Source organism: Theobroma cacao, chromosome 4 (assembly GCF_000208745.1).
Source record: "Theobroma cacao cultivar B97-61/B2 chromosome 4, Criollo_cocoa_genome_V2, whole genome shotgun sequence".
NCBI lineage: Eukaryota > Viridiplantae > Streptophyta > Magnoliopsida > Malvales > Malvaceae > Theobroma > Theobroma cacao.
The window spans coordinates 3,948,099-3,961,936 of NC_030853.1; the positions used below are offsets into that span (position 1 = coordinate 3,948,099).

The 13,838-nt window shown below is 34.0% G+C and overlaps 1 protein-coding gene across 1 annotated transcript; it reads right to left on the reverse strand.

Moving 5' to 3' along the window:
- On the reverse strand, positions 1,052-10,478 carry LOC18601211 (condensin complex subunit 3). The gene is made up of 13 exons (XM_018119580.1): positions 10,065-10,478; positions 9,775-9,978; positions 9,494-9,639; positions 9,121-9,395; positions 8,084-8,181; positions 6,182-6,329; positions 5,688-6,100; positions 4,354-4,868; positions 4,185-4,245; positions 3,787-4,065; positions 2,183-2,444; positions 1,512-1,857; positions 1,052-1,384 (listed from the first exon to the last, which is right to left on the reverse strand). Exons 1-12 carry the CDS (start codon positions 10,434-10,436, stop codon positions 1,523-1,525), a joined length of 3,108 nt encoding a protein of 1,035 aa, XP_017975069.1. The 5' UTR covers positions 10,437-10,478; the 3' UTR covers positions 1,052-1,384; positions 1,512-1,522.

A 13,838-nucleotide genomic window follows, 5' to 3' on the forward strand; every position in this document is an offset into this window, starting at 1 on the left:
GTGAATCTTATTTTAGTATTATGAAGTGAGGGGTCAGTGTCTTAGGACTCTTTCACCTCCTTCTACAATGAGTTTTATGTTCTGATTTTCAATTGATGTGTGCTGTAATTTGTGTTTTAGGCCATGCGAGTTTGGGCCTGATTTCTTATTGATATGACTACTTTTTCCTGGAAGAAGTAGTCATCAGGTTGAGCTGAAATTCAAGAAGGAAGAGCGTTGATATCCGTTGAGGCTTTCCGAGGCTTTAGCAAGTCGTACCAACGGTGGATTCCATTTTTATTGCGCTTGCTATTGGAAGCTCCACTGGTCTAATTATTGTGAGTTGTGTCATGCTTAGGTGTAATATCATTTTATTATCCAGCAAATTATTCCAATTTGGAGAAAGTGATTTTTTTTATAATTAAAAAAATTTAAATCTTACTCTTTAAATAAAAAAATTATACATTAATTAATAAATCAAACATTCAAATATAACAATTACAATAATTTACCAGATAAATTAAGCAGAATCTAACATAAATGTTTCAACTGATTTGACACGTGAAGAGACAGACTTTGACTTCTGAAATTAATGTATGTTTTCTTTTCTTCTTTTTTGATTCCAATATGGATGATAATTTGCCATGGTGCAATGTTGATCACGTGGCATGTGGCGAACATGTTGACACAAGATGTCTCCCGCATAAGGACATAAATCTGTGTGGGAATGGCTATATGCTTTTGGAATAGTTACCTATTACTCACTGCCCAACAATCTGACTCGTTATTTTCCATCTCTAACTCTACCTCATTCTGCACTCATACTATGATTAATAACTTGTTTACCGAGAAACAGCTATACACAAAACATAGGCTACTCTTTCTCTGTACAAGTACTTAATCATTGTCTCCTTTCTTTGTTTACCCTTCAATAATACCATTAATATTTTTTTAATTACTGTAAAAAAATACACTTGTATATTTATTATATTATGGGTTTTGTTTAATGGCTATCACGAACCTGCATACAAATTCGAGTGAAGGGCAAAACATGACACACAAAAGCCAAATCTTTATGGAAAGTTTTAGCAATGAGATTCATATTTGAGTGGTGTTAATTTCATGAACGTAGGGGGGGTAATATGGACATTTCGAAACTAAAATACTTTTGGGCTTAATGGACATTTGAGGAAAAACCACCCAAGGCTTAACCCAAGAAACCAATAACATGTAGCTCTTCTCCCGCTAAACCAGCAAGGCTTAATGCCAAGAACATATAGCCAATAGAACCTGAAGAAACAGAAATACCTGGAAGTAAACATAGCTCATGAACTTGCATGAGAGGCATCAGAGGAGCAAATGCACTTGTATGCTAATTCCACGAGTTGCATGCCCCAACCCGAACCTGGAATTGGAAACACTCGCACCACATATAATCAATACAAAAATCTGGAGCCTAATTGCAATATTCAGAACAAGATCATAGCAGCAACAGATAAATGACAAGGGGTTATAAGGTAAGGAGTATTAACCGGCTCTGGTTTCAGTCAGTGAGCTCATCTGATTCTTGAGAATCCTCAGATGTGACATCTGAGTCTTCATTTTCATCACCATCTTCTTCTGTCCTTGCAGCTTTACTCGCAGTCATCTTGGCCAGTGCTGCAGTCTTGCTTGCCCTTTGTGAGCGAGTGCCTATAGTGCCAGGAACGGTGGGAACCACAGATTGGAAAGAGGCAGGTGATTTTTCTTCATCAGAACTAACTTCTTCACGTCTCACCCGTCTCCTTACACGAATTGGCCGAGTTGAGCGTGGGGCTGGGCTTTGTGGAACTGAAGTGGAACCATCCATATCTAAGTCGAATTCAAGGTCTAACCTTCCTACAAAACATTGAGAGGGCACACATTTAGTTTGGTGTTAAAAGACCGACACATGCCCACCCAACAATAACAGAAAGAAAACAAGTAGCAGGCACTTATCCCAAAAAAGAAAAGAACAAAAAGCAGGCCAAAATTGGACACAATTCATGTTTGCTCTGGACAATTTTACTAGTTTGTTTCCAGAAAAGTATTCTTCAACACAAGACTATGCCATCTATGTTGTCAGACAGATTTTGTATAATATTTCGAACAGAAAGTTCCCATTTGACATGCAGAGCACGACATCCTCAAATTAATATCTTTCCTGTGAGTGCAAGAAACTCACCAAAAATCAACTTAGCTTCGTCTTCAGACAAATCCTGATCAGGATGTCTATCTAGTTCCTTAAGACGTTCAGCCATCTGCTTCAACTCCTTTACAACATCTTTCTCTCCCAGCACACATTCACACGCACGACTCAAAAGCCTCCGCATTATCTTTACTGGCCCTTGTTCTGATAAGCGGAAATGGAGAGAGGCAAGTATTTTACATAGAGCTGCAACATATGACCTCTCCGCTGGTGTCTTCTTCGCTTGGAACCTCACCACCTTGGGAAGGCATAAGAGTAACAAATTAGTAGGTATCAAATTAGTTTGTTCAAAAATGAGGTAGTCTTCCTCAAAGATTTATGCCAACCGGCATACCCATCTTCCATGCAACACATCCATGGTTTTCAATGCAACAAAATAACAAAATTTTTTTGCATCCATGGAGAAGCAGAAATCATCAGCACATAGGAATTGCTTTGAAGTGAATCTTCTGAATATAAGCACAGTAAATGTACTCCATCCGAAATTAAGTATCTTGATTTCCAATATTGTCCTATAATATATGTACACAATGAAAATGTCAAAAGCTTTGATGTCTACTTTATTCTCACCACCCTTCAGCCCTTTGAAGGGAAGGCTAAAGCGATGTGATAATCGCATATACTTTAAAACTGCACTGAAGAAAATCCAGACTGAAGAAATAATATCGCCCTTTTAAAGTCATTAAATAGAAGTCTGCTTGGCACTAAGTTGCTATTTGGTTGTAACAACTTTTGGTTTGGTCAGAGATCTTATCAAAGGATTGATTTTGATGAGGGTATGGCCATAGAAAACAAGCTGTAGCAGGTGAATAATCATTTGAGAACCTACTAGTTAGATATTAATCTCTTCGACAGAGCACTAAAACCATTCCAGAGGAATTTACTTGGTTTTAGAGTACTAATGATGTAATTTTCACCAACAGCACATGACTAGATGTATAGGACTTCAAGAAATAGGGGTTAATAACAGTTGTTAGTTCTCTCTGCAATCAAGGATACTGGATATTCAGAAAAATAGGTGGAAAGACCAGCACCACAACCCAAAGTAAGATTGATGGAGAACATTCTTGCAAGTTTTGTTAAAATGTCTATTCAAGGCGTAAAAGAAAACAGGATTTTAATAATAATCTGGTTTAGAGGACTGATATGAATTCAACCACTAAAAATAAAATTCCCTCCAGCCAGTTGAAATTGTCATGGATACAAAATGACAAATTTTTATAAATCATTATATTGGGAAATGTTAAATTTCACTTCCAGTTGTTAACTACTAAACTTTAACAATGTTAGTAATATGAACACAAGTTCTTTCTTAATTGTCCAGTTAATTAATTAATTAAAGATTTTAGTTTTTTTTTATGTGAAAACTTTAATGGGACAAGGTAGCATATCGTTTGTAGAATCCCAAGGGGAAAGCAAAAAGAAAAAGAAAAGACTACCTATAAGGCTATTACAATGTAACAATCATAACTTATAGACATTGCTTATCAAGCAAAGACATAATAATTTGAGTATTCATCCTTTAGCATTTTAAGGGCAATCATAAACCACAAAATAAATTTACAGTTGCGAACAATTACCTCTGTGGCTATGCGTATTGCAAGTCCCTCTTCCCCACATTCTACTGAAGGCTGTTCAGAACCATCTATGACTTGTTGTGATGTCTTACAACCATTATCATCCTCCACTTCAGTCTCTTTCACATATAGGGGAGTCTGCATCATCTGCAGCATGAATCTTGAAGCTTGTACTGCACGCTTACGCATGTTGGACACCATGTAAGAAGAACCTCCAGAATGGTCATTTATACCAGGCCACATAGAACGAATGACTGGAATGAAAGCCTTGGACAAACACTTCTGTGATTGCAAAATTAAAATTATCATCATCAACAAACAAGTCTTGACACTTTGGACATATAACTTCTGTGTCTGTGTTGACAAAAAACACATAATATCCAGAATTTAGTATTGCCTACCTTGTGATTTGCTGAAAGGGAAGCGTAATGCTCGAAGAAAACAGATAAACACTGTTTCAATCTAGTCAACAGTTAAAAGAAAAACGTGTTGTAATGGCCATCATTGTAAAGAAGATGAGAATAATTTTATAAAGTAAAAGAGAGAGGAGAGAGGCTCAGATCCACCAACCTCTGTAGGTCCTTCGATTTGTCACTGAAATACAAGATAATCAGCTTGGATAAGAGCAAAGGATGAAAAGAGGCTGGTATACTTGGATACTTCTCACTTAGAAGAAGGATCTTTGCAAATCCCTCTCCAAGAACAGCTTGGACTGATTCACTTTCATCATTTTCTTGAGCTGTGCCCCAATTATTTGTCATAAATCCAGCATATAAGAGATCAAGTAATTGAATATTCAAATCTCCATCTGTGTCAGAAAAGTTTACAGGACTAGCAGGCATGTTATCTTCTTGGAGCTGTGTAGAAAAGTTAAGTCCCATGGCCCTATCAACTTCCTGAGGACCATGCCACATCCCAAGATCAAATAATGCCTTACAAGCAACTGTGCTAATTGGAGAAGGGCCCTTAACATAGGAGATCCTCAACTGCTTTAGTAGTTCTTCACTTGGTTTATACTCTAACAACCCAAACAAACCTAGGCACCGGACAGCTATCCTCTGCACATCCAAGTGAACATGTTTTGCCTGCATTTTATAGTCCATATCAATTGTTAAATCCTTCCAAAAAATAAATTTTTAGACAATTATTTTTACTTAGGCAATTTAAAACATCTAAAAGCTAGGCAAACTCATAACAATTGCATGTACATGGAATATATATTAAGCACATTTGCATCAAGGTTAATGCAGAGAAGCTGACTTTCATTTGCTATAAGTTCTGCTCTTTATATTCTTACCCTTCCTCAAATAGATACTTCACAAATGAAAATAAATGCACATGACAATATGAACAAATTAATATAAAATATAAAATATGCCCTAGAGAATTTAAGGAAAAAACCAAACTATGCATCTTGTCATGCATATAATTAGGAGGTAAGAATAAAAAACCATACTCAGTGAAGAGCTAAGGCTATTTCATGTAGGCCTTGTGGATTTTATTATGAATAACAAGGTGGAATCCAAATAAAACAGAAAGAATCAGCCAAGTCCAAACCCCAGGAAGCAACAAAAATTGACTATGTTACTCCAACTCTTCATTTTCCTTGAAGTACCCCGTATCCAACACATATCCAACAGACATTGGTATGGATGTCTTACCCTCCAAATATATGGGAAAACTTAGAAAAATTTGGCCATACCCGTGTTGGACACGTACCTTTATCCGACACTCACCCCCAAGTACAGGTAATATAGAAACTTGAAGCACATGCATATTATATTAAGAGGTAAGAATAGAAAAGCATCATTGAAGACATGAGGCTATTTAACGTAGGACTTTAGCATTTCATTATGAATAAAGTGGAATCAAAATAGAACAGAAAGATTCAACCACATCCATACCCCAGGAAGCAACAAAGAATGAAGCAGTTCAAAATGAAATGATTTTGCATTTTCCAAGAGAAGACCAGTAACAGCAAGGCTGTGCATCCATTGCATAAAGTCAGCAGTTCTCTCCCGGCAAGGACGTGCAAGCTCTTCTACAACCCCAAGAATAACTTCTTCAAATTCACCAGTGGCAGAGTGAACCCTCCTTGCCAACCTCGCCACTGCAATAGCCCAATCTCGGCCGCCACCAAGATTTATGCCATCTCCAATCACAACTTTGTTGCCTTCATCATCCACTTCATGTTCAAGAGGCCTATGCAGTAAGTCCTGCACAAAGGAGCTAGCAACCTTCCTGATTGTAGCATCTGAAAAATCAAGCATTTCGCCGAGCAATAGTAGCTGTCGAGATGCAAAGTGATAATTTGCCCCTGAAATTATGTGGTCAAATTAGAATATATAAAGTTGAACAAATACTTTACACATTTGTTGATCAAAAGAACCTAACCCACCAGCATCAATATGAGCCTTGACCAAATCTATGTAATCAAAGACAGTTTCAGGAAGACTTTTATCTAAGAGATCGTTGTTGTCTGAAGCTTCTGCAGCATATACAGCTGCTTCAGTTCCTGTTGTAGCAGCAGCATCAGAACCTTTAGCCTGTTGAAAAATGTGTTATGTTCTATATTATCGTGAAAGTTTATGCAATGTTATTAACTCTAAGAATAATTGTTAACAAAACATCAGCATCAAAGGTCTAAAAACTGTGAAGAAAATCGCATGCCATCCTTCATTCTTATATTGATATAAAACTAAATAAAATCTTCTTATGTTGCGAATTTTATAAAAAAAAATAAATAAAATACAAATAAATTTGCAAAAGCAAGTTCAATATGCAAGAGCTATCATGGCTAAGTTGAGACTCAGGTATAAAACATCAACCTGTTTTAAGTGACAACAAAAGAAAATATGGTAAAGGTTGTTTGGGGATCCAGTTGACAGCACAAAACGTGATTTATAGTCATAACTTAATGACATGTTTCTCATTTCAACTCAAGGAGATCTCAAATAATAAAACTACATCTTTTCAGGTCCTTTTTTGTACTTATGTTGACAAATTAAGCTAATTACAAAGATTGAACAGGCATATCAGATGCTAGAAAGTTACCAAGCTTTAGGTTTTCTCCTGAAAAAGATTGTCAAAATATTACATTAGACTCTATTCATGCTATGATTAATAAAAGCTGGCCCCTTTAGAAATTCTTTTAAAAACTTTGAATTTTGTACCATTTCACACCCCAATTCTTCTTTTATTTCTCTTTGCAAAACTTACAATTCAATAGCAAATCTGAGTAGATGCCTTATAGCACTCTCAGCGCATTTTCTATGTTTTTGTAAGTAGTGTTTTCCAAGTAAAATGAAAATTCTAAATTATAAAAATATTTGTGAATCCTGGCATATGATTCCCACTAACATCTTCATCGAAATCATCCTTTTCCCGAAAAGATTCTTAATCATCAAAAGCTGATTTAATATTAATACAAGGACAGTCATGTAATGCACTCAGCAAGACATTTCTGTAGAATGATTTTCTAACAATTCAAGCTGTAAACATTAAAAAAAAATAACTTTCAAATACGATAAAATGACCATCTTAGTTGTTACCTGTCACAACATTGTTTCACTACCACTGTTTCTTAATATTAAATTTGGGAGTAGAGAGAACTATTTAAAAAAAAATAACTTGAACAGATGAAAGAACATGCCTATGGTTAAAAATCATTGAATGGTCAAAGACAATAACAAAATTATATATTGTCCTTAGATGAAACATTGTACATATAAGGAACAAGAAGAAATGCTTGTTCAGAGCCAGACCAAGTACTCTCTTGCTAGCAAGTTTAACATTATAGAGTACTTTGAATGAAATGATAAAAGTATTTGGTCTTCAACAACCAATGTAAACAAAGACATGGTTTAAAAATTATTGCCATTTTTCTTGATGTAAAGAGTTTAAGTCAAAGCATATTCTTTGGAAAGTATTTGTTATACATTAACACTCCCACTTGTCAAAGAGTTGTTTCAAAACCAGTTGCTTAAGTATTAAAAATGCTATATAAGTTCAAAAAGGAGAATATTAATATACTATTATTAAAAACACCTTGTATTAATCCCAAAACCAGAAGTTTATCCAGGAATATCATAAAACGCCCCTATTGTGATCAAATAAAAGTCCTAAGTTTTATCAAAGCAGTAACCTGTGTCATCCAATTTCAAACCCTCACGACAAGGGAACTCTAAAAGTGATTACATAGGCCAGAAGAAATAAAAGAAAGTACTCATTAAATATATGTCCTATAATTTTGGAAAAGAATAAATAAACAGTCAAAGATATAGATGAATAACAAGCTTACTTGTGCTTCCATCTGCAAATGTTTGCATACTGTCCTCCAATAAAGAGAGACCTCAGGTTCCATTAGTTGGATGCTTGCAGAAAAATCTGCTAAATCTCCTAGAATAGTATCAGAAAAAATCAAGATAGAATTTTTTGCTTGTATAAACTGAAGTGTTACAAGATATGCTTTCCCTGTTAATCTAAGCAATATAAGTATGGCAAATTGGTTTGACATTCCTAACACGAAATCCAAGAAACAATCATTGAAGTAAACTAATAACCAGCTGAAGAGGTACAAATTTAAGAATAACATACTGCTACTCAAAGGAAGTACAAACATAATTCTTCGTTATTAATCATTGTATTGGAAAAACTCAGAAAATGCCAAACATATTGGATTTCATGCATTTATTATGGAAATAAAAAAGCAGGACTTTTCTTTAAATTTTGGAACAACAAAAAATTGGAAATTAAATAACCAACTTGTTACAAATAAAAGAAAAAAAAAACACAGGGAAAATAATATCATGCCCAATTTATACTTTTATATAATTCTTTTGGTTACATAATTCAAAAACCTGCTCTGTACTCAATCCTTTCAAATTTTGCACAAGCAAAATGTACTACGAGTAGCACAGAAGGCTGCAATCCAAAGCCAAAACATCTGCATCTTACCCAACCCCCCAGTTGAAGAACACATTCCAGTCATGTGGGAGGAATTGAACCACCTAAGTCCGCACAATGCTAAATCGTTCTCCATTTTCCACAAAACAATACGGAGACGTTTGTTAAAAGTCTTTCATAAATGAAATTATTTTATAAAAACTGCCAGGGATGTAACCCAAGGCTACCTTATACTAGACTTAACACATCCAAAAGGATCATATTAAGCAATAGAAAGTGTTTACATCCAAGTCTTTTGCAGGGCAACTTCAACCACCACAAACATGTTTCCAGGGTTATTATTATAGTTTTTACATAGATTGTGGAATTGTAAAAGTGAAAAAAAAGATGATCATTACTCATTTAGCAAGCATATCCAAAATCTCCACAAACCTTCAATTCTTTCATTGGTTGATGCTGGTAATACATATTGCCGCATACTTTGCCCATCATCCAGGTTTACTAAGCCAGCTCTAAGAAGAGACTCCATTACAGACTCCCCAACTGATTCATAGGTTTCAACATCAAGATACTTGAGAAGTTCTACAGGATCTCCATTGCAGCACTTAGCAAGCCACTGATCTGTCATTAACTTCAAACACTCCTTCGAAACAGCCAAAGAACGATCAGCAAGTCCTCTCTGAAGAATTATTGTCCTTTGCTTGATGCTAACAGACCAAGCAAATTAAACAAAACAAGATGTAAGAACTTATTAAATGAAAGACATAGGATACAGCACAAGTATGGGATAAAGATGCAGCAGTACCTGAGGCTATGAAGAGGAAATTTGTTAGCTATAACACAGTATGCTGCTTTGCGTACTGACTCACTGACATCCATTGTACAATCTATGATTAATTGGGAAGTTGTATTGGAAGCAGGCAAGGATAACACAATGGTCTTACGAACCTCCTGTAAACAGTAGCTCCCGAGAATTCTTAAGAAATTTTCATTATTTTGCTTTAAAAACCTTTACAGAAGTTAAGATTTTCATGCCAAATCAGGAAATCCATCGAAAAAGCAAACAAAATAAGTTCAGAGACTGACCGGATTCTGTTCCAATGGAAGGACCTCGAGAAATAAATCAAGAATATCGCTGTTTTCAGCATCATTCGCAAATCGTGAAAGCGCCCTAACAGCAAGTGTGCGGATCAGAGGAACCTTGTCCACCGCCCGAGATTTCATTAACTCTATCACCTCATCCCATAGTTCATTGCTCACTTCTGAGTCATCAGGCAGCCGCAGTATGATCTGTTTAAAATATAAATTATCCATTGATATCATTAAGCAACACACACACACAAAATCCTAAAAAAGTCGAATTTGAACAAGCTGACCTCGGAAATAATCTGGCAAGCCCTGAATCGGGCGGTTTTATTAGCGGCCGCAGCGCCAACCAAGAGAAACTTTAAAAAGCCCTCCAAGAACTCATCGCTAGCGACAGCGTCATTGGGGTCTCGGGCGCTGGCAAAGGCTGAAACGAAGCGTACGACGCGTTCCACGGAGGCCGTTCGCTTTTGGATTTGAAAGAGAGGGTTTAAGGTTCTGGCGAAGGCGGCAGAGAATTGATGAAGGGAGGGGGATTTTGATCGGACGGCTGAGAGCTCTTTCAGCTTGCGGTGATGGGTGGCGTTGGAGTTTTTGGCCTCGTCGAAGATTTTGGCAATTTTGCCGATCAGTTGTGTCTCAGCCATTTCTTGCTCTCTCATTTTCGGTTTCCTTGTCTTTCTGTCTATCCATTCATCTCTCCTCTGCACTCTGCATCTGCCCTTTTGAATTTTTGGTTTTGAATTCGAGCGGGAGTTTATTAAAGGAGCGGCTCATTTTTTAATTATTACTCTTCAGCGAATAGAAAAGCTGAAAGGTAATGCGCAGGTTATTATGTTTTTTCCTTGAAATAAAGAGAATTAGAATAATTATTCTATATTCACATAATTTGGTTTACTTATTATCATATTATTTCAATATTTTATTAGTAAAAATAGTTTGAAACAATAAATGAATGAATGATAAAAAGATAAAAATATTTTTTATTACAATTTATGATTTCAATTTAAAATATTTAAATTTTTTATAATTTATTAAAGTATTAACAAATGTTTAATTAAAACTTTAATATGATTTTTTTATTTTTAAAAACAAATAACATATTAATAATTTATAATTTATTGAAAATATTAAGCACGTGAAATAGAATAAAACAAAACAGCTATTCTTTCGGAATAGAATAAAATAAAAATAATTATTATATAGTTTGGTTAATAAAATCAAATAAGATAAACATTGTTATTATGACTTATTGTAACCTTTAGTTGGTAAAAATAATTTTGAAATAATAAAATAATAAGTGATAAAAATATATTTTATTATAATATGTGATTATTTATTTTTATTTTATTTTTTAAATATTCATAGTTTATAATTTATTTAAAATGTTAATAATTCGTATTTTAAATATTAATATTTTATTTATAAATTTAATTAGTATCATTTTAAAATATTATTATTTTATTTATAATTTAAACATTATTATGATTAAAATATTAATCATTTTAATCATTTTTTTAATTAAAATGTTAACTTTTTATAGCGTATAATTAAAAACTTAAACTTTTTTTGTTTTAAATTCTTTTATTTTCTTTTCTTTTCTTCGCCTTTGGCTGGCATAACAATGCGCTAATTTTACATTCCTTGTGGCCAAATCTGGCCACTAGGGCACCAGATCAACACTTTACTTAATTGGATTTGGTCGTGGAATACCAAATTTAACCACGAAAATCTAGTTGGAAAGCACCAGATCTAGAGCTTCTCGTAACCAGATCTAGTCGTGAACACCAAATTCAAGGTTTTCTTAATTGGATCTGGTCGAAGTGCTCCAGATCTAGTCCTAAAGCCACTACCGCCCTTCGATGGTGAAAGGAGGAAATTAGAGAAAAAAGGGGAAAGTACGAATAGGAAGAGAAAGAAAGAAAAAGAGAATAATGAGAAAGAAAGAAACTTTTTATAAGTATTTAATTGTAATTCTCTCAAATGAGTGAAGGCATATTAGTCTTTCAACTCTTAGATGCTCTTCCATTAAGCATGGAATAACTAATACTTACTGCATGTTTTAGTTGGCCATTCCCCCTTTATTCTTTAAAAAATTTTCTCCATTAATTTGGTTTTATTTTTGGAGGAAAGAATAGTCATTCCAAAGAATGGCTATTCATCAAAATCTTTTAAAATGTTGGAATATCTATTACCTTCCCCTTTTGGTATGTTTGGTTCGTAAGAAGGAATATAATGAAAATAGAATTGCCATTCCATATGAAAAGAATAAGAGAAGAATAACTATTATGTAGATTGATTCATGAAAATAGAATAAGATAAGAATTGCTATTATGACTTATTACATTATTTGGTTGATAGGAATAATTTTAAGAATAAGTAATAAATGACAAAAATATCCTCTATTAAAATTTTAGATTTTTTAAAGTAAAAAACAAAAAAAAAATCTAAATTGTTAGAAACGTTAGCCCAATGAAAATATCCAAAATGGAGTGAATTAGATTTTAAAAAATTTGAAAAGTGTAAAACAATTAGCTGTAATCAACTATAAAAATTCTCTTGATTGTAATTCTTTCCTCAAATCAACTCCAGTGTCTTTCAAACAATATTGTGGTTGATTATAAAGACTTAAAAATTAATCCTAGACTAGAAAACTTATTTTGAAAACTTATAAGAGGAATTTCAACAAAAACATTGATGTATATGCAAGTTTTAATAAAGCTACTTAATCAATCATAGATAAATGGTTACTTTGAAATGCTTAAACATTCTTCAAATGTAAATCAAATAAAGGCAACTTTGAGAAAAACATTTCAAAAAATCTTTTCAACAAGGAATGTACAATTTGTGATGGTTGAAAAACGGTTTTAACAAAGACACAAACCAATTTTGTAATGAGTATGAAATCAAGGCATAAGCAATTTGTAAAATGAGTTTTGCAAAGTTAAGTGCAACAATTTAAAGCAAAGATAAAAATGAAAATGAAGACATGAGGATTTATAGTGGTTCGGTTTTGTCAAATGCCTACATCCACTCCCTTAGTTCACCAAGGAATTTTCAATCCACTAAAATAATTATTGTTTTTTAATGAGAAATGATAACCTTTACAATGACTTTTTCACGAGTTCACCACGAACCCATGGCTTTAACAAGTTCACCATAAACCCATGGTTTTAACAGGTTCACTACAAAACCCATGGTTTTTAACGAATTCACCACAAAACCATGGTTTTAACAAGATCACCACAAACCCATACACAATTCACAAAGAGATTTTTGCTTTTTTACAAGAAGTGATAACTTTTACAAAATAACTTTTCAAAGCTAAGCTAAGACCTTTACAATAATAGTAATAACTTTTCAAAGCTAAGTTATAACCTTTACAAGAATAGCAAGAGTGCCTCTAATAGGTAGATTTTGCTAAGTGGGTACAATGGAGGAAAAATGCCTAACATTGGGTATAAAGATAGGATATAAAGATAAGAGTGAAAGCATAAAGAAAGTTTAGTTTAAGTAAGCTTAGTTTTGCTTGGTTTCTCTATTTCTTTTCAAGACCATGATCTTTCTTCTACCTCAACTTGAAATGCTTCTTAATGGTCCTTTCTATAGTTGAAAGAGTCTTGGAGCCATTAAAGGTGATTAGAGCAAAAAACTAGCTATTTTCATTTTGAATTTTTTGTCTAACAATCACTTTGCAGTCGAGTATAGAAGTTCTTTAGTCGATCCTCTTCCAAAAAGCTTGAATTTTTGAAATCTGGCTTCGTGTAGCCGACTATGGCTTCATTAAAGCTTGGATTTCATGTGCTCACTTCCTTAAGATTAGCTAGAGACCTTATGGGGTCGACTATGGCTATCTTTTCAAGTTTTCATGCTGCCTAGTGCAGAAACTACAACAATCCAACGTCTTTCGATATGATTTTGTCCTTGATTTGATCTGAACTGAGTAAAATGATAAACATGAAATTTTGTTCCTTGTCTCTTAGCTTTCCAATGGTTTAAAAATCATGTCAATTGGACTTCTTTAGTGAGAGTTATGCTTGAAATATTGCAGCATATATGAGAGA